The 24,342-nt window shown below is 60.7% G+C and overlaps 2 protein-coding genes across 3 annotated transcripts; both read left to right on the top strand.

Moving 5' to 3' along the window:
• The first annotated feature begins 1,740 nt into the window (after nucleotides 1-1,740).
• LOC137677242 (telomerase protein component 1-like) lies at nucleotides 1,741-17,366 on the top strand. 2 transcript variants are annotated; one of them, XM_068424525.1, is made up of 18 exons: nucleotides 1,741-1,821; nucleotides 3,206-3,362; nucleotides 3,956-4,027; nucleotides 4,115-4,239; nucleotides 5,182-5,244; nucleotides 5,347-5,490; nucleotides 8,159-8,332; nucleotides 9,330-9,417; nucleotides 10,290-10,408; nucleotides 10,639-10,755; nucleotides 11,797-11,899; nucleotides 11,976-12,140; nucleotides 14,027-14,381; nucleotides 15,061-15,240; nucleotides 16,201-16,293; nucleotides 16,371-16,500; nucleotides 16,952-17,096; nucleotides 17,185-17,366. In XM_068424525.1, the coding sequence occupies exons 2-18, from the start codon at nucleotides 3,276-3,278 to the stop codon at nucleotides 17,326-17,328; spliced, it is 2,304 nt and encodes a 767-aa protein (XP_068280626.1). In that variant the 5' UTR covers nucleotides 1,741-1,821; nucleotides 3,206-3,275; the 3' UTR covers nucleotides 17,329-17,366. The 2 variants fall into 2 exon arrangements, with proteins under 2 accessions (XP_068280626.1, XP_068280627.1); XM_068424526.1 differs by lacking the exons at nucleotides 16,201-16,293; nucleotides 16,371-16,500; nucleotides 16,952-17,096; nucleotides 17,185-17,366 and adding an exon at nucleotides 15,361-16,187.
• A 498-nt stretch (nucleotides 17,367-17,864) lies between these two features.
• On the top strand, nucleotides 17,865-24,123 carry LOC137677247 (uncharacterized; the record flags this gene model as incomplete). Its single annotated transcript, XM_068424531.1, has 6 exons — nucleotides 17,865-17,948; nucleotides 18,514-18,628; nucleotides 20,372-20,855; nucleotides 21,464-21,581; nucleotides 22,787-22,911; nucleotides 24,030-24,123. Coding segments are annotated over exons 3-6 (723 nt in total), but the record flags the coding sequence as incomplete, so codon positions are not given.
• Nucleotides 24,124-24,342: the final 219 nt, after the last annotated feature.

The following is a 24,342-nucleotide window of genomic DNA, read 5'->3' as shown; positions in this document are numbered from 1 at the left end:
ACCCTGACCTTTGACCTTTGCCCTTTGACCCCAGGCGCGGGGGCGGTGCCGCTGCTGGCGCTGCTGCGGAACCTGCGGGGGCTGCTGGGGGCGGGGCTGGGCCCCCCCGCGCTGCAAAGGATCATGGGACGGCTGCGGGACCCGGTGGGGGCGGGGCTAAAGGGGGGGAGGGGGCGGGGCTAAGGGGGGGCGGGGCTAACGCCTGGCCACGCCCCCCTATGACGTCACAGGCCGCCATCGCCGGGAGCTGCCTCCCCCCGTCGCGGTTCCTGCGGGCGCGGGAGGCCCTGCTGGAGGCCCCGCCCCCCCGCGGTGAGGCCACGCCCCCTCCCCTGGCCACGCCCCCTCCCTTAGGCCACGCCCCCTCCCCCCAGGCCACGCCCCCTCCGGGAAGGCCACGCCCCCTGGCGGTGGCCACGCCCCCTCTGACCCCCCCCCCCCCCCCCCGCAGGTGGAGGAGGGAGACGACGCCCCCGGGGGAGGTGAGTAATTAAGGGGGTGATTAATTAGTTGGTGTTAATTAATGGGGTTAATTAATTGATTGGGGTTAATAAATGAGGTTAATTAATGGATTGGGGTGGTTAATTAGGTTAATTAATTAATTTGTGTTAATTAATGGGGTGAATTAATTAATTGGGGTTAATAAATGAGGTTAATTAATTGATTTGAGTCAATTAATGGGGGTTAATTAGTTAATTGGGGTTAATTAACGAGGTTAATTAATCTATTTGGGTTGAAAAATGAGGTTGTTTAATTAATTTGGGTTAATTAATGGGGTTGCTAAATTGATTGGGGTTAATTAATGAGGTTAATTAATTAATTGGGGTTAATTAATGAGGTTAATAATGATTGGCGTTAATTAATGAGGTTAATTAGTTGATTGGGGTTGATTAATGAGTTTAATTAGTTGATTGGGGTTGATTAATGGGGTTAATTAATTAATTTGAGTGATTAATTGGGGTTAATTAATTGATTGGAGTTGATTAATGAGGTTAATTAGTTAATTGGGGTTAATAAATGAGGTTGATTAATTTATTTGGGTTAAAAAATGAGGTTATTTAATTAATTTGGGTTAATTCATGGGGTTGGTTAATTGATTGGAGTTAAATAATGGGGCTAATTAGTTAATTGGGGCGAATTAATGAGGTTAATTCAATAATTGGGCTTAATTAATGAGGTTAATTAGTTGATTGGGCTTGATTAATGGGGTTAATTAATGTGAGTGATTAATTGGGGTTAATTAATTGATTGGAGTTGATTAATGAGTTTAATTAGTTAATTGGGGTTAATAAATGAGGTTGATTAATTGATTTGGTTTAATTAATAGGGTTGGTTAATTGATTTGGGTTAAATAATGGAGCTAATTAGTTAATTGGGGTTGACTAATGAGCTTAATTAAATGATAACTAAGGGGTAAGGGGCTAATTAAGGGGGTAATTAAGAGGTAGGGAGATTAATTAAGGCGTTAATTAAGGGCGGGTTGATTAATTAAAATTAAATAAGGGGTGGAGTGATTAATTGAGGCAGTAATTAAGGGTGGGGAGATTAATTAAGGGGGTAAATAAGGGGGATGGGGCAACTATTGAGGCTCTTAAAGGGCCAGGGGCCAATTAAAAGGGGGCGGGGCCTCGCAGGGGTAATGAATTGAGGGGGTAATTAACTAATTAGTTAATTAACGGTCTCTAATTACCCCCCAGGCCGCCGCCGCCCCCCCCGGAGCTGCTCTCGGCCCTGGCCAGCGCCGCCCTCGTGGCGGCCAACGACCTCCCGCGGCTGCCGGGGGCCACCTGGGTGCTGCTGCGGGGCGAGGGGGACCCCAAGGTGGGTAATTAACGAGGGGAGGGTAATTAATAACCCCTAATTAGGGATTAATGCCCCAAAATGGCAATTAATGACCCCAAAATGGCCATTAATTACTTCTAAATAGCCATTAATAACCCCAAAATAGCCATTAATAACCCCAAAATAGTAATTAATGAGCTGTGATGGCAATTAATTGCCTCAAGGGGGGCTAATTAATTAACCTATAGTTGATTAATTGCAATAGGGCTAATTAATTGCCCCATAAGAGGCTCTAATTACCCTAAAATGGCCGTTAATAAACCCAAAAATGGCCATTAATGACCATAAAATAGTAACTAATGACCTCAAAATGGCCATTAATGACCCCAAGGGGTTAATTAATGACCCCAAGAGTGACGAATTGGTCACTATAATGGTAATTAATGAAGCCAGGGTTAATTAATCGCCCTAGAAGTGACCTTATAATAACAATTAATGCCCCCAAATGGCCATTAATGAGCCCAAAAATGGCGATTAATGACCCCAAAATAGTAATTAATGACCCCAGGGGGGTAATTAATTGCCCCAAGTGGGGTTAATTAATTAGTCTATAGTTGGTTAATTACAACAGGGTTAATTAATTGCACTGCATGAGGCTCTAATTACCCCAAAATTGCCATTAATGACCCCAAAATAGTAATTAATGACCCCAAAATGGTGATTAATGACACCTTAGTTGACCTAAGGGGGTCTAATTAATTCCTATAAGGTTAATTAATTGCCCTGCAAAAGGGTGTAATTACCCCAAAATAGTGATTAATTAGTCCAAAATAGCCATTAATGACCCCAAAGTGGCCATTAATGACCCCAAGATAGTAATTGATGACCCGAGGGGTTGATTAATTGCCCCAAGGGGGGTTAATTAATTAGTCTATAGTTAATTAATTACAACAGGGTTAATTAATTGCACTGCATGAGGCTCTAATTACCCCAAAATTGCCATTAATGACCCCAAAATGGCCATTAATGACCCCAAAATAGCCATTAATGACCCCAAGGTGTTAATTAATGACCCCTGGAGTGACTAATTAATCACTATAATGGTAATTAATGAAGCCAGGGTTAATTAATCGCCCTAGAAGTGGCTCTAATTACCCAAAATGACCATTAATAAGCACAAAAATGTCCATTAATGACGCCAAAATAGTAATTAATGACACGGGGGGGGTAATTAATTGCCCCAAGGGGAGTTAATTAATTAGCCTATAGTTGATTAATTACAACAGGGTTAATTAATTGCGCTGCATGAGGCTCTAATTACCCCAAAATGGCCATTAATAACCCTAAAATGGCCATTAGTGACCCCCAAACCACTAATAATTGTTAATTAATAATCATTAATTAACGGTAATTAATTAATCAGGCGCTGGAGGGGGCGGTGCTGCTGGCGCTGCTGGGGCGGGGCCGGGCGGAGGCGGGGTCGCTGCTGCTCTATGGGCGGGGCCGGCCCCGCCCCCTCCCGCCCCCCCCCCCCCGGGAGCCTATTGGAGGCGGCCGGAGCCCTGAGGCGGAGCCTGGCGGTGAGGGGCGGGGCTTGGGGGGGCGGGGCCTAAGGGGGCGGGGCTTAAGGGGTGGGAGGGGCTTAGAGGGGTGGGAGCGGATTAGAGGGGTGGGGCTTAAGGGGTGGGAGGGGCTTGGGGTGGGAGGGGCTTGGGGAGTGGGCGGGGCTTAAGGGGGCGGGGCTTGGGGTGGGCGGGGCTTAGGGGTGGGCGGGGCTTAAAGGGGGTGGGCGGGGCTTAGGGGGTGGGGCTTAATGGGTGGGCGGGGCTTAGGGGTGGGCGGGGCTTAGGGAATGGGCGGGGCTTAAGGGCGGATGGGGCTTAAAGGGGCGGGGTTTAGGGGCGGGGCTTAAGGGGGTGGGTGGGGCTTGGAGTGGGAGGGGCTTGTTGGGTGGGCGGGGCTTAGAGGTGGGCGGGGCTTGGGGGTGGGAGGGGCTTAAAGGTGGAGGGGCTTAAGGGGCGGGGCTTAAGGGGTGGGAGGGGCTTGAGGGGGCGGGGCTTAAGGGGTGGGTGGGTCTTATGTGGGCGGGGCTTATGGTTGGGGCTTATGGGTGGGTGGGGCTTAAGGGGGTGGGCGTGGCTTACGCGGTGGGCGTGGCCTCGCCCCCCTTCAGGCCCCGCCCCCCGATGACGTCACCAGCACCTTGAGCGACGTCCTCTGGGACCTGGTGGAGCGCGGGGAGGAGGTAAGCCCCGCCCCCTCCGTGGCCACGCCCCCTCGTGGCCACGCCCCCCTTGTGGCCACGCCCCCCCTAAGCCCCGCCCTCCCATAGGTGGAGACGCTGCTGGTGCTGAGCCCGGGGGCGGAGCTTCCGGGGGCGGGGGAGGCGCTGGCCTGCCTGCGCCGCCTCCAGCAACGGCCCCTGCGATTCGTCAACGTCACGCCACGCCCCTCGCCGTGAGGACACGCCCCCCCGCGTGGCCACGCCCCCCCTCCCAGCAAGCCCCGCCCCCTCCCGGCCACCCATCCCCTTCCCCACCCCATATATGGGCGCCTGCCCCTTTAAGAACCACAACGCCCCGCCCCCCGTGTGCCACGCCCCCTCTGTGACCACGCCCCCTCTCCACTAGCCACGCCCCCTAAGGCCACGCCCCCTTTAGGCCACGCCCTCCATATAAGCCACGCCCCCTCCTAGAGACTGCTCCCCCTTAGGCCACGCCCCTCTCTATAGGCCACGCCCCCATTAGGCCACGCCCCCTGGGGCACGTCACCCCCGTTAGCCACGCCCCCACAAGCCACGCCCACTCCCATAGACACCCTCATCCCCAAGCCACGCCCCCTTTCCCTTAGGCCACGCCCCCTTGGGCCACCCCCATAGGCCACGCCCCCTCCCATAGACCCCTTTAATCCCAAGCCACGCCCCCTTTCCATTAAGCCACGCCCCTTCCCCACAAGCCCCGCCCCCTCCTCCAAACCACGCCCCCCCAAGACCACCTATTCCCAGGCCCCGCCCCCTTTCCCTTAGGCCACGCCCCCTCAGACCGCGCCCTTCCCTATAAGCCACGCCCCCTCCTATAGGCCACGCCCCCATAGGCCACGCCCCTCCCATAGACCCCCTGTTGCCGCTAAGCCCCGCCCCCTTACCCTTAGGCCACGCCCCTTTCCCCAAGCCCCGCCCCCTCCCATAGGCCACGCCCCCTCAGGCCGCGCCCTTCCTATAAGCCACGCCCCCTTCCATAGGCCACGCCCCTTTAGCCACCCCCATAGGCCACGCCCCCTCCCATAGGCCCCCTTAATCCCAAGCCCCGCCCCTTCCCTTAAGCCCCGCCCCCTCCCCAAGCCCCGCCCCCTCCCCGGCGGTGGGCGTGGCCTCCGCTGACCCCGCCCCCTCCCCTCCAGCCTCCATTGGTCGTCCCGCGGCGACACCCTCACCCTGGCCGGCTTCAACGAATCGGTGCTCAGGTGGGCGGGGCCAAGGGGGTTCTGACGTCATGTGGGCGGGGCTAAGGGTTGCTGACGTCACGGGGGGCGTGGCTTGCTCTGACCCCGCCCCCCCGCCCGCAGGCTATTGGCCGAGGGTGACCCCGCCCACCTGCTGGCCGAGGTCGAGGCCGCCCCCGCCCGCTACGGGCTGGCCCCGCCCCCGGCCCCGCCCCTGGCCCCGCCCACCGGCGACCCGCAGGCCCCGCCCCCGCCGCCGGCCATTGGGTGAGCGGCCACCAGGGGGCACCGGGGGCTACTGGGGGGTACTGGGGGGTACTGGGGGCTACTGGGGGGTACTGGGGGCTGCTGGGGGCTACTGGGGGCACTGGGGGCTACTGGGCGTTACTGGGGGCTACTGGGGGCTACTGGGGGGTGCTGGGGGCTACTGGGGGCACTGGGGGCTACTGGGAGTTACTGGGGGCTACTGGGGTTTACTGGGGGCTACTGGGCGTTACTGGGGGCTACTGGGGGTTACTGGGGGCTGCTGGGAGTTACTGGGGGCTACTGGGAGCTACTGGGGGCTACTGGGGGCTACTGCGGCTACTGGGGGTTACTGGGGCTACTGGGGGCTACTGGGGCAATGGGGGTTACTGGGGCGACTGGGGGTTACTGGGGGCTACTGGGGGTTACTGGGAGTTACTGGAGGCTACTGGGAGTTACTGGGGGTTACTGGGGGCTACTGGGGGCTACTGGGGCTACTGGGGTACTGGGGGTACTGGGGGTTACTGGGAGTTACTGGGGGTTACTGAGGGCTACTGGGGTCAGGGGTCACTGGGCCACTACTGGGGGCTACTGGGAGCTACTGGGATTTACTGGGGCTACTGGGGGCACTGGGGCTACTAGGGGTTACTGGGGGGTACTGGGGGCTGCTGGGGGATACTGGGGGTTACTGGGAGTTACTGGGGGCTACTGGGGGATACTGGGGGTTACTGGGAGTTACTGGGGGCTACTGGGGGCTACTAGGGGTTACTGGGAGTTACTGGGGGCTGCTGGGGGATATTGGGGGTTACTGGGAGTTACTGGGGGCTACTGGGGGTTACTGGGAGTTACTGGGGGCTGCTGGGGGTTACTGGGAGTTACTGGGGCTACTGGGAGTTACTGGGGGCTACTGGGGGCTACTGGGAGTTACTGGGGGCTACTGGGGGTTACTGGGAGTTACTGGGGGCTACTGAGGGCTACTGGGGTCAGGGGTCACTGGGCCACTACTGGGGGCTACTGGGAGCTACTGGGATTTACTGGGGCTACTGGGGGCACTGGGGCTACTGGGGGTTACTGGGGGGTACTGGGGGTACTGGGGGTTACTGGGGGCTACTGGGAGTTACTGGGGCTACTGGGAGCTACTGGGGCTACTGGGGGTTACTGGGAGTTACTGGGGGCTGCTGGGGGCTACTGGGGGTTACTGGGGGTTACTGGGGGCTGCTGGGGGATACTGGGGGTTACTGGGAGTTACTGGGGGCTGCTGGGGGTTACTGGGAGTTACTGGGAGCTACTGGGGGTTACTAGGAGTTACTGGGAGTTACTGGGGGTTACTGGGGGCTACTGGGGGTTACTGGGGGCTACTGGGAGCTACTGGGGGCTACTGGGAACTACTGGGGGCTACTGGGAGTTACTGGGAGCTACTGGGGGTTACTGGGAGTTACTGGGGGCTACTGAGGGCTACTGGGGTCAGGGGACACTGGGCCACTACTGGGGGCTACTGGGAGCTACTGGGATTTACTGGGGCTACTGGGGGCACTGGGGCTACTGGGGGTTACTGGGGGGTACTGGGGGTACTGGGGGTTACTGGGAGCTACTGGGAGTTACTGGGGCTACTGGGAGCTACTGGGGCTACTGGGGGTTACTGGGAGTTACTGGGGGCTGCTGGGGGCTACTGGGGGTTACTGGGGGTTACTGGGGGCTGCTAGGGGATTCTGGGGGTTACTGGGAGTTACTGGGGGCTACTGGGGGTTACTGGGAGTTACTGGGGGCTGCTGGGGGTTACTGGGAGTTACTGGGGCTACTGGGAGCTACTGGGAGCTACTGGGAGTTACTGGGAGCTACTGGGACACCGGTTGGCCTTCAAGGTGGTGGAATCTGATGGGATATACTGGGACATACTGGGATATAATGGGATCTGCTGGGCTTGGGGTCACTGGGCCACTACTGGGGGCTACTGGGCGTTACTGGGAGTTACTGGGAGCTACTGGGACACTGCGTTGCCTTTAAGGGGGTGGGATCTGCTGGGATTTACTGGGATCTACAGGGATATACTGGGATCTACTGGGATCTACCGGTCTCAGGGGTCACTGGTGGCTACTGGGGGCTACTGGTGGCTACTGGGAGCTACTGGGAGTTACTGGGGGTTACTGGGGGCTACTGTGGCTACTGGGGGTTACTGGGGCTACTGGGAGCTACTGGGGCTACTGGGAATTACTGGGAGTTACTGGGAGCTACTGGGGGCTACTGCGGCTACTTGGGGTTACTGGGGCTACTGGGGGCTACTGGGGGCAATGGGGGCTACTGGGGCGACTGGGGGTTACTGGGGGCTGCTGGGGGTTACTGGGAGCTACTGGGGCTACTGGGGGGTACTGGGGGCTGCTGGGAGCTACTGGGGGCTACTGGGGGTTAGTGGGAGCTACTGGGGGCTACTGGGGGCTACTGGGGCTACTAGGAGCTACTGGGAGTTACTGGGGGTACTGGGAGTTACTGGTGGCTACTGAGGGCTACTGGGTGTTACTGGGAGCTACTGGGAGCTACTGGGACACGGGGTGGCCTTTGTGGGGGTGGGAACTGCTGGGATTTACTGGTATCTATTGGAATATACTGGGATATACTGGGATCAGGGGTCACTGGTGGCTACTGGGGGCTACTGGTGGCTACTGGGAGCTACTGGGGGCTACTGGTTTCTCCGCAGGCCGTGGCGCCGCGTGCGGGTGTTCGTGTCGTCGCCCTTCCGGGACCTGGGGGCGGAGCGGGGGGCGCTGGCGCGGGCGGCCCTGCCCCGCCTGGGGCAACTGGGAGCCCCCCACGGACTGGGAGTGACTGGGGTGGAGCTGCGGTGGGGCGTGGCCGGGGCCGAGGAGCGCGGGTGCGGCCATATATGGGCATGGGGGCGGGGCTAGGGGAGTAATGACCATATATGGGCATGTGGGAGGGGATAATGGGGTTTGTGACCATATATGGGCATGTGGGAGGGGTTAAAGGGGGTTGGTGACCATATATGGGCATGTGGGCGGGGATAATGGGGTTGATGGGCATGTGGGAGGGGTTAATGGGGATTAATGACCATATATGGGCATGTGGGAGGGGATAATGGCGTTTGTGACCATATATGGGCATGTGGGAGGGGCTAAAGGGGGTTGGTGACCATATATGGGCATGTGGGCGGGGATAATGGGGTTGATGGGCATGTGGGAGGGGTTAATGGGGATTAATGACCATATATGGGCATGTGGGAGGGGCTAAAGATTGTTTATGGCCACATGTGGGAGGGGCTAAACGGACCCAGCGACCATATATGGACATGTGGGAGGGGCTAAAGGGGGTTGATGGCCATATATGGGCATGGGGGAGGGGATAAGGGGGTCAATGACCATATATGGGCATGGGGGCGGGGCTAAAGGGTGTGGATGACCATATATGGGCATGTGGGAGGGGCTAAAGTGTTTATGATTGCATGTGGGAGGGGTTAAAGGGGGTTGATGACCATATATGGGCATGGGGGCAGGGATAAAGGGGGTGGATGACCATATATGGGCATGTGGGAGGGGATAAAGGGGGTTTATGACCATATATGGGCAAGTGGGAGGGGTTAAAGGGGTTGATGACCATATATGGGCATGTGGGAGGGGCAAAAGGGGGTTAATGACCATATATGGGCATGTGGGAGGGGGGTAAAGGGGGTTGGTGACCATATATGGGCATGTGGGCGGGTCTAAAGGGGTTTATGACCATATATGGGTGTGTGGGAGGGGCTAAAGGGGGTTGGTGACCATATATGGGCATGTGGGGGGGGGCTAAAGGGTTTATGACCATATATGGGCATGTGGGCGGGGCTAAAGGGGTCGATGCCCATATATGGGCAGGCGGGTGACGCGGTGCCTGGAGGAGGTCTCGCGCTGTGACGTCATCGTGGGGGTGCTGGGGGAGCGCTACGGGCACGTGCCCCAGGGGGTGAGTGCTTAATTAGCACTAATTAGCACTAATTAACACCCCTAATTAAGGCCCCGCCCTAATTACCCCCTAATTAACCCTCTCCATCCTTAATTACCCCTTAATTAACTAACCCTACCCCTAATTACCCCCTAATTAACCCTCCCCACCCTTAATTACCTCTTAATTAATCACCCCCACCACTAATTAACCCCTTTAATTAACCCTCAGCCCTTAATTATCCCCTAATTGGCCAACCCAACTGCTAATTAACACCTCTAATTAACCCACTGCCCTTTATTACCCACTAATTAATCAACCCCACCCCTAATTAACCCCCCTAATTTGCTCCCCACCCTTAATTCCACACCCTAATTATTGCTCCGCCCTTAATTGCCCCCTAATTAACCAACCCCACCACTAATTAACCCCACTAATAAACTCCCCACCCTTAATTACCTCCTAAATGATGAACTTCACCCCTAATTAACCCCCTAATTAACCCTTCACCCTTAATAACCCCCTTATTAACCCCACCCCGAAATAAACCCCTAATTAACCATCCACACTCTTAATTACCCCTTTATTAATCAACCCCACCCTTAATTAACCCCCATAATTAACCCTCCACCCTCAATTACCCCCTAATTAATCAACAACTCCCTTAATTAACCCCCCTAATTAACCCCACACCCTTAATTACCCCCTAATTAATAACCCCACCGCTAATTAACACCCTTAATTACCCCCTCCCACCCCCTAATTACCCTCTAGACGCTCCCAGAGGTGGGTGGAGCCACCGGCGCTCGGCCACACCCTCCCCAATCAGCATAAATTTGAATAAATTATAATAAATAAGAGTTAATTAGCATTAATTAGCGTTAATTAAGCAGTTCGACCCCCCCGGGTGCTCGGTGACCGAACTGGAGCTCCGAACCTTCCTGGAGCGCTGGGAGCCCGGAGCCCCGCCCCTTCCGGCCCTCATTTACATACGGGACCCCGCCTTCCTGCGGTAAATGGCCATATATGGTGATGTGGGCGGGGCTTGATGGGTGTGGGAGGGGCTTAATGGCCGTATGGTGGCGTGTGGGCGGGGCTAAAGGGGTTTATTGACCATGTATGGGCGTGTGGGCGGGGCTAAAGGGGGTTGATGACCATATATGGGCATGGGGGCGTGGCTCAGGGGAGGGGGCGGGGTTTGGGGCCGGGGGGGCGTGGCCGGCGCTGACCAATGGGGCGCAGGGAGGTGCCGGCTCGTTACCGCGGCGATTACGAGGCGGAGTCGGCGGAGGCGGCGGCCAAGATGGCCGCCCTGAAGAGCTTCCTGATTGGCCACCCGGGCGTGGCCGCCGTGCGCAGGTACCGCCCCCCTAATTAACCCTAATTAGCCCTAATTAGCCCTAATTAACACCCCTAATGAAGGCCCTGCCCTTAATTACCCCCTAATTAAGCAACCTTGACCCTAATTAACCCCCCCAATTAACCCTAGACCCTTAATTACCCCCTAATTAACCAACCCCGACCCTAATTAACCCCCCTAATTACCCCATGACCCTTAATTATGCCTAATTAATCAATCCCACCCCTAATTAACCCCCATAATCAACCCTCCAGCATTATTTAGCCACTAATTAATCAGCAGCTCCCTTAATTAATCCCCCTCATTAACTCTCCAACCCTAATTAACCCCCCTAATTAACCACCCGCCCTTAATTACCCGCTAATCCACCAGATCCGACCGTAATTAACTCCCCTAATTAACCTTTCATCCTTAATTACCCTTTAATTCCCCAACCCCATCCATAATTAACCCCCCTAATTAACCCTCCACCCTTAATTACCCCCTAATTAGTCAACCCTTTCTCTAATTAAAGCCTCTAATAAACTCTCTGCCCTTAATTACCCTCTGATTAATCAACACCACCCTTAATTAACCCCCCAAATCAACCCTCCACCCTTAATTAACCCCCCAAATTAACTCTTCACCCCCAATTAACCCCCATAATTAACCCCCTGCTCTTACTTAACCCCCCTAATTAACTCTCCACCCCTAATTATCCCCCCTTATTATCTCTCTACCCTTAATTAACCCCCCTAATTAACTCTCCACCCCTAATTAACTCCTCTAATCAACTCCCTGCCCCTTATTACCTCCTAATTAATAAGCCCCACCCCTAATTAACCCCCATAATTAACTCCCTGCTCTTAATTAACCCCCCTAATTAACTCTCCACCCCTAATTAACCCCTGTAATTAACCCCCTGCTCTTAATTATCCCCCCTAATCAACCCCCCGCCCCTAATTACCCTCTAATTAATAAGCCCCGCCCCTAATTAAACCCCCTAATCAACCCCCCGCCCCTAATTACCCCCTAATTAACAAGCCCCGCCCCCAACCCAGCTACACCTGCCGGTGGGCGGGCTCAACGGCCGGCGCCCTCGAGGGATTGGTCGAGCAGGTGGTGACGGACGTCTGGGCCCAGCTGCGACGTCACTTCCTGTCGGTGAGGCCCCGCCCCCTTCCCTTCCGGCCCAAGCCCCGCCCCCCGATGGCTCTGATTGGCCCCTGCCGCCCGCCAGGGGGCGCCGCCGCCCTCGCCGCAGGCCGCCTTCGTGGCCAATCAGCAGGGGGCGTTCGTGGCCCGGTCCCGCCTCCTGGTGGCCACGGCGGCGGCCGTCCGCGGGGGGCGGGGCCAGCGCTTCCTGGTCACCGGCCAGCCCGGAAGTGGGCGGAGCTTCTTCATGGTGAGGGGGCGGGGCCTGGGGCGGGGGGGAGGGGCTTGGTGACCATATATGGGCTTGTGGGAGGGGCTTAATGGCCTGTATGACCATATATGGTGATGTGGGAGGGGCTTAATCGCCCGTATGACCATATATGGGGATGTGGAGGGGCTTGAGGGGGTGTGGGAGGGACTTTAATGGCCATATATGGTGATGTGGGAGGGGCTTAGGGGGTGGGAGGGGCTTGGGGATGTGGGAGGGGCTGGGGTGTGGGAGGGGCTTAATGACCATATATGGGGATGTGGGAGGGGCTTAGAGGGGGTGGGAGGGGCTTAGTGACCATATATGGTGATGTGGGAGGGGCTTAATGGCATGTGTGACTATATATGGGGATGTGGGAGGGGCTTAAAGGGGTGTGGGAGGGGCTTGAGGGGGTGTGGGAGGGGCTTAATGGCCTGTATGACCATATATGGGGGTGTGGGAGGGGCTTAGAGGGGGTGGGAGGGGCTTAATGGCCATATATGGGCGTGTGGTAGGGGCTTAATGGTCTGTATGACCATATATGGTGATGTGGGCGGGGGTTAAAGGGGTGGGAGGGGCTTGATCGCTTGTATGACCATATATGGGGATGTGGGAGGGGCTTAAGGCATGTGGGAGGGGCTTAATGGCCTATATGACCATATATGGTGATGTGGGAGGGGCTTAGTGGCCGTATATGGTGATGTGGGAGGGGCTAATGGCCTGTATGACCATATATGGGGATGTGGGAGGGGCTTGGGGATGGGAGGAGCTTAATGGCCATATATGGTGATGTGGGAGGGGCTTAAATGGTGTGGGAGGGGCTTAATGACCATATATGGGCGTGTGGGAGGGGCTTAATGGCCTGTATGACCATATATGGTGATGTGGGAGGGGCTTGATCGCCTGTATGACCATATATGGGGATGTGGGTGGAGCTTGGGTGTGTGGGAGGGGCTTAATCGCCTGTATTACCATATATGGGGATGTGGGAGGGGCTTAATCGCCTGGGTGACCATATATGGGGATGTGGGAGGGGCTTAGAGGGGGCGGGAGGGGCTTTAATGGCCATATATGGGTGTGTGGGAGGGGCTTAATGGCCTGTATGACCATATATGGTGATGTGGGAGGGACTTAAAGGCGGTGGGAGGGGGTTAATGACCATATATGGTGGTGTGGGAGGGGCCTAATCACTTGCATGACCATATATGGGGATGTGGGAGGGGCTTAAAGGCGGTGGGAGGGGCTTAATGACCATATATGGGTGTGTGGGGGGGCTTGATCCCCTGTATGACCATATATGGGGATGTGGGAGGGGCTTGAGGGGTGTGGGGGGGCTTAATCGCCTGTATGACCATATATGGAGATGTGGGAGGGGCTTAATGGCCTGTGTGACCATATATGGGGATGTGGGTGGGGCTTGAGGCGGTGTGGGAGGGGCTTAATGACCATATATGGGGATGTGGGAGGGGCTTAGAGGGGGTGGGAGGGGCTTAATGGCCATATATGGGCGTGTGGTAGGGGCTTAATGGTCTGTATGACCATATATGGTGATGTGGGCGGGGCTTAGAGGGGTGGGAGGGGCCTGCTGGCCATATATGGGGCGTGGGAGGGGCTTGATCCTGTATGACCATATATGGAGATGTGGGAGGGGCTTAGAGGGGCTGGGAGGGCTTATGGCCATATATGGTGATGTGGGCGGGGCTTGAGGGGTGTGGGAGGGGCTTAATGACCATATATGGGGGTGTGGGAGGGTCTTAAATGGGTGTGGGAGGGGCTTGATGACCATATATGGGGATGTGGGAGGGGCTTAAAGGGTGTGGGCGGGGCTTAATGTCCTGTATGACCATATATGGTGATGTGGGCGTGGCCTGACCCCGCCCCCCCGGCAGGCGGCGCTGGTGCGGGCGCTGGAGGAAGCCCCTCCCCCCCCGGTGGGCGGGGCCCGGCCCCTCCCCCGCTGCCGCGTGGCCTATCACTTCGCGGGGGCGCGGCCCGACCAATCGGATGCCCGCGTGGCCCTGGCCGGCCTCTGCGCCCAATTGGCTGCGATCCGAGGCCACGCCCCCTCCCCCGACCACGCCCCCTCTGGCCCCGCCCCCTACCGGGAGCTGCGGCGCCGCCTGGGGGCGCTGCTGGCCCCGCCCCCGGGGGGGGGGGCGGCTCGTCCTCCTATTGGACGACGCCGAGGCGCTGCAGGAGGGCGGGGCCCCGCGACTCGATTGGCTGCCGGACGAGCTGCCCCCGGTACGGGCCATATATGGGCATGTGGGCGGGGCTAGAGGGGTTTGTGACCATATATGGGCATGAGGGGGGAACAAAGGGGTTTACTGACCATATATGGGCATGTGGGCGGGGCTAAAGGGGTTGGTGACCATATATGGGCATGTGGGCGGGGCTAAAGGGACCCAGTGACCATATATGGGTGTGTGGGAGGGGCTAAAGGGGTTTATTGACCATATATGGGCATGTGGGAGGGGTTAAAGGGGGTTGGTGACCATATATGGGCATGTGGGAGGGGCTAAAGGGACCCAGTGACCATATAGGGTGTGTGGGCGGGGATAAAGGGGTTTATTGACCATATATGGGCATGTGGGAGGGGCTAAAGGGGGTTGGTGACCTTATATGGGCATGTGGGCGGGGCTAGAGGGGGTGGTGACCATATATGGGCGTGTGGGCGGGGTTAAAGGGGTTGGCGACCATATATGGGCATGTGGGAGGGCCTAGAGGGGTTTGGTGACCATATATGGGCGTATGGAAGGGGCTAAAGGGGTGGGTGACCATATATGGGCATGTGGGCGGGGCTAAATGGTTTGTGACCATATATGGGCATGTGGGCGGGGCTAAAGGGTTTATTGACCATATATGGGCGTGTGGGCGGGTCTAGAGGGGTTTATTGACCATATATGGGCATGTGGCCCCCCAGCGCGTCTCATTGGTGCTCAGCGCGGCCGACGGCCCCGCCCTCCCGCCCCCCGCGCTCCGATTGGGCCCCCGCTGGGGCGGGGCCACGCGGGTGCCCCTGGGGCCCCTCCCCCCCCGCGACCGCGCCCGCCTCGTGGGGGCGGAGCTTCGCGCAAGGGGGCGGAGCCTCGGCCCCGCCCAGGTAAGGCCTAATTAACCCCCCCTAATTAATCCTCCACCCTTAATTACCCCCTAATCAATAAGCCCCGCCCCTAATTAGCCCCCGTAATTAACTCTCTGCCCTTAATTACCCCCTAATTAGTCAACACCACCCTTAATTAACCCCCCTAATTAACTCTCCACCCTTAATTAACCCCTGTAATTAACCCCCTGCTCTTAATTAACCCCCGTAATGAACTCTCCACCCCTAATTAACCCCCGTAATCAACCCCCTGCTCTTAATTAACCCCCCTAATTAACCCCCTGCTCTTAATTAATCCCCTAATTAATTCTCCACCGCTAATTAACCCCCGTAATTAACCCCCTACTCTTAATTAACCCCCCTAATTAACTCTTTACCCTTAATTAATCCCTCTAATTAACTCTCCACCCTTAATTAACGCCCTTAATCAACTCTCCACCCCTTAATTAACCCCCCTAATTAACTCTTCACCCCTAACTAACCCCCCTAATTAACTCTCCACCCTTAATTAACCCCTGTAATTAACCCCGTGCTCTTATTTAACCCCCGTAATGAACTCTCCACCCCTAATTAACCCCCGTAATTAACCCCCTGCTCTTAATTGACCCCCTAATTAACTCTTCACCCTTAATTAATCCCCCTAATTAACTCTCCACCCTTAACTAACCCCTCTAATCAACCCCCATCCCCTAATTAACCCCCCTAATTAAAACTCCACCCTTAATTAACCCCCCTAATCAACTCTCCACCCCTAATTAACTCCTAACTATTAAGCCCCGCCCCTAATTAACCTCCTAATTAACTCTCCACCCCTAATTAACCCCCCTAATCAACTCCCCGCCCCTAATTACCCCCTAATTACCCCCTAATTGAGCCCCCCACCCCCCTATATGGGGCCATACATTGGCCACGCCCCCTCTCTGCGTGGCCACGCCCCCCCCCGCCCTCTCGTCCAATCAGATGCGCCGGGTGCTGGCGAAGGGCGGGGCCAAGCACCCGCTCTACCTCAAGCTCCTATTGGCCGACCTCTGCGCCTTCGCCACCCACGACGACGTAAGCCCCGCCCCCTCCCCCTTAAGCCCCGCCCCCTTCAGGCCACGCCCCCTCGCTAAGCCCCGCCCCCCCCGCAGCTCGACGCCTTCCTGGGGGCGGAGCCTCCCTCGCTGCAAGGGCTGCTGGGAAGGATCCTGGAGCGCCTGGAGGCCCGGCACGGCCCCGCCCTCCGCCTGGCATTGGCTGCCATCGACTCCGCCCCCCACGGTGAGCCACGCCCCCTCCTACACCCATATACGGCCCTCATTACCATATATGGGCATCATCACCATATATGGTCATAATCACCATATAATCACCATATGGGGGGTGTTAGCCCCGCCCCACGCCGCCTCATAGGGGCGGGGTTCCCTAAGCCCCGCCCACCGCGCCTTATAAGGCGATTCGGCCCATGGGGGCAGCTGGCCCCGCCCACAGCGCCATATATGGGCACGAAGGGGGGGAGGGGAAGAGGCTCCGCCCACCTGTCCATATATGGGGGTGCCCCAGGGGTGGGCGTGGCCCATATCTGGGGCCGAGGCCACGCCCCCTAGCGAGGCCACGCCCCCTAGAGCGAGGCCACGCCCCTCCCGCTAAGCCCCGCCCACTTAGAGCGAGGCCACGCCCCCTTAGGGTGAAGCCCCGCCCCCTCCCGCTAAGCCCCGCCCCCTCCGCGCAGGCCTGGGGGAGGGGCAGCTCCTGGCCGTCCTGGGGGCGTGGCCACGGGTGGGCGGGGCCTCGGCGACGTGGGCGGAGCTTCTGGAAGGCTCCGCCCCCTCCCCGGAGCCCGGAGCATCATGGGAGCTGCTGTGGGACCTGCGCTGGTGAGGCCACGCCCCCTCCCCCGAGGCCACGCCCCCTCGGAGCGAGGCCACGCCCCCCCCCGAGGCTAAGCCCCGCCCCCTCTCGCAGGCTATTGGACGCCTGCGGCGCCGCCCTGGCCCCGCCCACCGCCCGCCTCCACCTGCCCGGCCCCGCCCTGCGCCGGGCCTGCGCCAGGCTCCGCCCCCGGCCGGAAGGGGCGGGGCTTGCGGGGGAGGGAGGGGCGGGGCTTAAGGAGAGGCGGGGCTGGGATTGGTGGAAGGGGCAGGCGAGGCGGGTGCTGGCGGGTGAGGGGGCGGGGCTAAGGGGGGGCGGGGCTAAAGGGGGCGGGGCTAAAGGGGAGGGGCCAATGGGGGAGGGGCTAAGGGGAGGGGGCGGGGCTAAGGGGGGCGGGGCTAAAGGGGGTGGGGCCAATGGGGGAGGGGCTAAAGGGGCGGGGGAGGGGCTAAGGGGTGGGGGCGGGGCTAAAGGGGGGAGGGGCCAATGGGGGAGGGGATAAGGGGGGAGGGACTAAAGGGGGTGGGGCTAAAGGGGGCGGGGCTAAGGGCGGAGTGGGCGGGGCTAAAGGCGGAGTGGGCGGGGCTAAAGGGGAGGGGGCGGGGCTAAGGGGGTGGGGGCGGGGTTCTATGGGGCAGGGGGCGTGTCTCTGGGGGAGGGGGCGTGGCCTATGGGGTGTGGGCGTGGCCTATGGGGTGTGGGCGTGGCCTATGGGGGAGGGGGCGTGGCCAGCCCCCACGTGACCCCTCCCCCCCCCCCCCCCCCCCGGGGTCGCCGTGGCCGCCGCAGACCCGGGGGGGGAGGGGCTGTTCCGTGGGGCCGACGGGGAGAGCCTGGGGGCGGGGCCGCGGCTGCTGGTGGGCGGGGCTACGGCAGGGGGCGGGGCTAAGGGAGGGGGAGGGGCTATGGGGTGGGGCGGGGCTAAGGGGCGGGGGCGGGGCTATGGGGCTGGGGGCGGATCTATGGGGCAGGGGGCGTGGCTATGGGGCAGGGGGCGGGGCTATGGGGTGGGGGGCGGGGCTATGGGGCAGGGGGCGGGGCTATGGGGCAGGGGGCGGGGCTTTGAGCCACGCTATGGGGCTGGGGGCGGGGCTATGGGGCTGGGGGCGTGGCTATGGGGCAGGGGGCGTGGCTAAGGGGCTGGGGGCGTGGCTATGGGGCAGGGGGCGTGGCTATGGGGCTGGGGGCGTGGCTATGGGGCTGGGGGCGTGGCTATGGGGCGGGGGGGCGTGGCTACAGCGAGGGGGCGGGGCTAGGGGGCGGGGCTTCGGGCCACGCTATGGGGCTGGGGGTGGCATCTATGGGGCAGGGGGCGTGGCTATGGGGCAGGGGGCGGGGCTATGGGGCAGGGGGCGTGTCTCTGGGGCAGGGGGCGTGGCTATGGGGCAGGGGGGCGTGTCCTGACGCGGCCCCGCCCCCCAGGCGGAGGCGGGGCTCTGGGGGCCGCTGTGGGCGCTGCTGCGCCACGGGGGGTTCCTGGGGGCCCACGTGACCCACGGCGTCATCGGGGCGCTGCCCCACAGCGTGCGGCTGCTGCGTGAGTGGGGGGCGCTGGGGGGCGCTATGGGGCTGGGGGGGTCTCCAGGGGTCTCTATGGGGCGTTATGGGGCGCTATGGGGCTGGGGGGGCGCTATGGGGCAGGAGGTTCGTTGTGGGTCTCTATGGGGCGCTATGGGGCAGGGGGGTCGCTATGGGGCAGGAGGGGGCGCTATGGGGCAGGGGGGTCTTCTGGCATCTCTATGGGTCTCTATGGGGCTGGGGGGGCGCTATGGGGCAGAGAAGTCGCTATGGGGCAGGGGGGTCTCCATGGGTCTCTATGGGGCGCTATGGGGCAGGAGGGGGCGCTATGGGGCTGGGGGGGGCCTTAATGGGTGTCTATGGGTCACTATGGGGCAGGAGGGTCTCTATGGGTCTCTATGGGGCGCTATGGGGCAGAGGAGTCGCTATGGGGCAGGGGGGGGCGCTATGGGTCTATGTGGGGCGCTATGGGGCGCTATGGGGCAGGGGGGTCGCTATGGGGCAGGGGGGTCTTCTGGGTTCTCTATGGGTCTATGTGGGGCGCTATGGGGCGCTATGGGGCAGGAGGCGTCTCTATGGGGCAGGGAGGTTGCTATGGGGCAGTAGGGGGCGCTATGGGGCAGGGGGGGCGCTATGGGGCAGAAGGGTCTTCTGGGGTCTCTATGGGTCGCTATGGGGCAGAGAAGTCGCTATGGGGCAGGGGGGTCTCCATGGGTCTCTATGGGGCGCTATGGGGCAGGAGGCCTCTCTGTGGGGCAGGGAGTATGCTATGGGGCAGTAGGGGGCGCTATGGGTCTCTATGGGTCTCTATGGGTCTCTATGGGGCGCTATGGGGCAGGGAGGTCGCTATGGGGCAGGGGAGTCTCTATGGGTCTCTATGGGTCGCTATGGGGCTGGGGGGGCGCTATGGGGCAGAGGGGGTCTCCATGGGTCTCTATGGGGCGCTATGGGGCTGGGGGGGCGCTATGGGGCAGAGGGGGTCTCCAGGGGTCTCTATGGGGCGCTATGGGGCAGGGGAGTCTCTATGGGGCAGGAGGGGGCGCTATGGGTCTCTGTGGGTCGCTATGGGGCTGGGGGGTCGCTATGGGGCAGCAGGTTCGTTGTGGGTCTCTATGGGGCGCTATGGGGCAGGGGGGGCGCTATGGGGCAGGAGGGGGCGCTATGGGTCTCTGTGGGTCGCTATGGGGCAGGGGGGTCGCTATGGGGCAGGAGGTTCGTTGTGGGTCTCTATGGGGCGCTATGGGGCAGGAGGCGTCTCTATGGGGCAGGAGGGGGCGCTATGGGTCTATGTGGGGCGCTATGGGTCGCTATGGGGCAGGGGGGTCGCTATGGGGCAGAGGGGGTCTCCAGGGGTCTCTATGGGGCGCTATGGGGCAGGAGGCGTCTCTATGGGGCAGGAGGGGGCGCTATGGGTCTCTGTGGGTCGCTATGGGGCAGGGAGGTCGCTATGGGGCAGGAGGGTCTCCATGGGTCTCTATGGGGCGCTATGGGGCAGTAGGGGGCGCTATGGGGCAGGAGGGGGCGCTATGGGGCTGGGGGGGCCTTAATGGGTCTCTATGGGGCGCTATGGGGCGCTATGGGGCAGTAGGGGGCGCTATGGGGCAGGAGAAGCTTCATGGGTCTCTATGGATCTCTGTGGGTCGCTATGGGGCAGGGGGGTCGCTATGGGGCAGGGGGGTCCCCGAGGTCTCTCTATGGGGCAGACCCCCCCCCCGTGTCCCCCCCCCTGCCCCATAAGTCCCCCCCCATCTCCTCCCCCCAGGTGAGGCCCAGCTCCGTGGGGCCGTCAGCGCCGTGGGGCTGGACGAGGTGGAGGCCGTGGTGGACGCACTTGTGGGGCTGGAGCAGGAAGACGCCGCTATGGGGCAGGACTGGGGCGCTGTGGGGCAGGACGGAGGCGCTATGGGGCAGGAGCCCCTCGCTATGGGGCAGGATGGAGGCGCTATGGGGCAGGAGCCCCTCGCTATGGGGCAGGATGGAGGAGCTATGGGGCAGGAGCCCTTCGCTATGGGGCAGGATGGAGGCGCTATGGGGCAGGAGCCCCTCGCTATGGGGCAGGATGTCGCTATGGGGCAGGAGCCCCTCCCTAGGGGGCCCCGGGCCCTCGCCGTGGGGCTGGCCCAGGAGGTGGCCAACGCCGGCCCCACATGTCCCCTCCTGCCCCACATCTCCCGCCTCCTGCCCCACACGTCCCACCGCCTCCTCCTCTGCCCCCACCCCCCGCCGGGGACCCGGCCCCCGCCCAGGTGTGGGGCGCTGTGGGGCGCTATGGGGCGGGATCTATGGGGCAGGGGGGCGCTATGGGGCGCTATGTGGCGGGGGGGGCGCTGTGGGGCGCTATGGGGCTGGGGGGATCTATGGGGCACTAGGGGGCGCTATGGGGCTCTATGGGGCGCTATGGGGCAGGGGGGCGCTATGGGGCAGTAGGGGGCGCTGTGGGGCTGGGGGGATCTATGGGGCAGTAGGGGGCTCTATGGGGCGCTATGGGGCAGGGGGGCGCTATGGGGCAGTAGGGGGCGCTATGGGGCTGGGGGGATCTATGGGGCAGTAGGGGGCTCTATGGGGCGCTATGGGGCAGGGGGGCGCTATGGGGCAGTAGGGGGCGCTGTGGGGCGCTATGGGGCTGGGCTATGGGGCGCTATGGGGCTGGGGGGCTCTATGGGGCAGTAGGGGGCGCTATGGGGCTGGGGGGGCGCTATGGGGCTGTGGGGGGCGCTATGGGGCGCTATGGGGCTCTATGGGGCGCTATGGGGCAGCGCTATGGGGCGCTATGGGGCTGGGGGGGCGCTGTGGGGCGCTGTGGGGCAGTAGGAGGCCCCGCCCCCCCCTTAGCCCCGCCCCTCTCCCCCCATAGGCTGACGGTGTGGGCGGGGCCGCGGGGGCGGGGCCTGGCGCTGAGCCCCTCCCGGCGCTGGGCCCTGCTGGGGGCGGAGTCGGGCGGAGCCCAGTGGGTGCACGTGGGCACCGGGCAGGTACGGGGGGGCGTACTGGGCCATACTGGGCCATACTGGTCTGTACTGGCCCGTACTGGTCCATACTGGTCCTTACTGGGCCATAATGGCCCATACTGGCCTGTACTGGTCCAAACTGGCCCATACTGGTCCACAGTGGTCTGTATTGGTCCGTACTGGTCCATACTGGCCTATACTGGTCTGTGCTGGTTCATACTGGTCCGTACTGGTCCGTACTGGCCCATACTGGCCTGTACTGGTCCGTACTTGTCCGTACTGTTCTGTATTGGCCCATAATGGTTCATACTGGTCCAAACTGGACTGTACTGGCCCATACTGGTCCATACTGGGCCATACGGGTCCATACTGGGCCATAGTGGTCCGTACGGGTCTGTACTGGTCTGTACTGGTCTGTACTGGTCTGTACTGGTCCGTACTGGTCCATACTGGTCCGTACTGGTCCATACTGGCCCGTACTAGTCCATACTGGTCCATAGTGGCCTGTACTGGTCCGTACTGGTCCATACTGGCCTGTACTGGTCCATACTGGTCCTTACTGGTCCACACTGGTCCATAATGGTCTGTACTGGTCCATACTGGCCCATACTGGCCCATACTGGTCCATATTGGTCCGTACTGGTCCATAGTGGTCTGTACTGGTCCATACTGGTCCATACTGGTCTGTATTGGCGCATACTGGTCCATATTGGTCGGTACTGGCCCACACTGGTCCGTACTGGCCCATACTGGCCCGTACTGGTCCGTACTGATCTATACTGGCCCATACTGGCCCGTACTGGTTCGTACTGGCCTGTACTGACCCATACTGGTCCATAGTGGTCTGTACTGGACCGTACTGGCCCATACTGGTCCATACTGGTCTGTACTGGTACATAATGGCCCATAGTGGTCCATACTGGTCCATACTGCTCTGTACTGGCCCATACTGGTCCATACTGGCCTGTACTGGTCTCTTCTGGCCCATACTGGTCTGTAATGGTCCATACCAGTCCATACTGGCCCATACTGATTTGTACTGGTCCATACTGGTCCATACTGGCCCGTACTGCCCCGTACTGGCCCACACTGATCCCTACTGGCCCGTACTGGCCCATACTGGCCCATAGTGGCCCATACTGGCCCGTACTGGTCCATACTGGCCCGTACTGGCCCATAGTGGCCCATACTGGCCCGTACTGGTCCGTACTGGTGTCCCCCCCCCGCAGGTGGTGCAGGAGGTGCCCGGCCAGGTGGGGGCGCTGCGGGCGGTGGCGGCGCTGGGGGAGGAGCTGGTGGCGCTGGGCGGGGCCGGGGGCGGCCTGGAGCTGCGGCGGCGCCTCGACGGGGCCCGGTACCGCCGGGGGGCGCTACTGTCGCGATAGGGGGCGATAGGGGGCGCTACTGTCGCGATAGGGGGCGCTATAGGGCGATAGGGGGCGCTATTGGGGCGCTAGGGGGCGTTACTATCGCGATAGGGGGCGCTATTGTCGCGATAGGGGCCGATAGGGGGCGATAGGGGGCGCTACTGTCGCGATAGGGGGCACTATCGTGGCGATAGGGGGCGCTATCGTGGCGATAGGGGGCGCTACTATCGCGATAGGGACCGATAGGGGGCGCTACTGTCGCGATAGGGGGCGCTATCGAGGCGATAGGGGGCGCTACTGGGGCGCTAAGGGGCGCTACTGTCGCGATAGGGGGCGCTATAGGGCGATAGGGGGCGCTACTGTCGCGATAGGGGGCTCTATCGAGACAATAGGGGGCGCTATTGTCGCGATAGGGGGCGCTATCGTGGCGATAGGTGGCGCTACTATCGCGATAGGGGGCGATGGGGGGCGCTATAGGGTTATAGGGGGCGCTATTGTCGCGATAGGGGGCGCTATTGTGGCGATAGGGGGCTCTGTGGGGCAGGGGGGAGGCGATAGGGGGCGCTATTGTCGCGATATTGGGCACTATTGTCGCGATAGGGGGCGATATAGGGCAATAGGGGGTGCTATGGTGGTGATAGGGGCGCTATTGTCGCGATAGGGGGCGCTATCGTGACTATAGGGGGCGCTATTGTCGCGATAGCGGGCTCTATAGGGCGATAGGGGGCGCTATGGGGCAATAGGGGGCGCTATCGCGGCGATAGGGGGTGCTACTGTCGCGATAGGGGGCGCTATAGGGCAATAGGGGGCGCTATAGGGCGATAGGGGGCGTTACTATCGCGATAGGGGGCGCTATTGTCGCGATAGGGGGCGCTATAGGGCGGTAGGGGGCGCTATGGGGGGGCTATGTCGCGATAGGGGGCGGTATGTCGCGATAGGGGGCGCTATAGGGCGCTAGGGGGCGCTACTATCGCGATAGGGGGCGCTATGTCGCGATAGGGGGCGCTGCTGAGCCTGTAGGGTGGGCGTGGTCTGTGGGGTGGGCGTGGCCTCGGGGGTGGGCGTGGCCTCTAAGCCCCGCCCCCCCCCCTCGCCCCGCCCACAGGCTCTGGTCGGTCTCCGCCCACTCGGGCCCCGTCACGGGCCTCGCGCCCCACCCCGGGGGCGTGATCAGCGCGGGATTGGACGGGAGGGTGCAGGTGGGCGGGGCGAGGGGGGTGGGCGGGGTTTGGGGGAGGGGGCGGGGACAGAGGGGGGAGGGGGCGGGGCCAAAGCCGGGGGTGGGACAGAGAGTGGGGGGGGGTCTATGGGGGGCGTGGCCAAGCTCTAGGGGGCGTGGCCACCCTCTAGGGGGCGTGGCCACCCTGTGGGGGGCGTGGCCAAGGCGGGGGGCGTGGCCTATCGGTGGGCGTGTCCCC

This window comes from Nyctibius grandis, unplaced genomic scaffold (assembly GCF_013368605.1).
Source record: "Nyctibius grandis isolate bNycGra1 unplaced genomic scaffold, bNycGra1.pri scaffold_103_arrow_ctg1, whole genome shotgun sequence".
In the NCBI taxonomy this organism is placed as follows: Eukaryota; Metazoa; Chordata; class Aves; order Nyctibiiformes; family Nyctibiidae; genus Nyctibius; species Nyctibius grandis.
The sequence above is the reverse complement of the archived record's forward strand: the minus strand, read 5'-3'. Positions and strand labels throughout refer to the sequence as shown.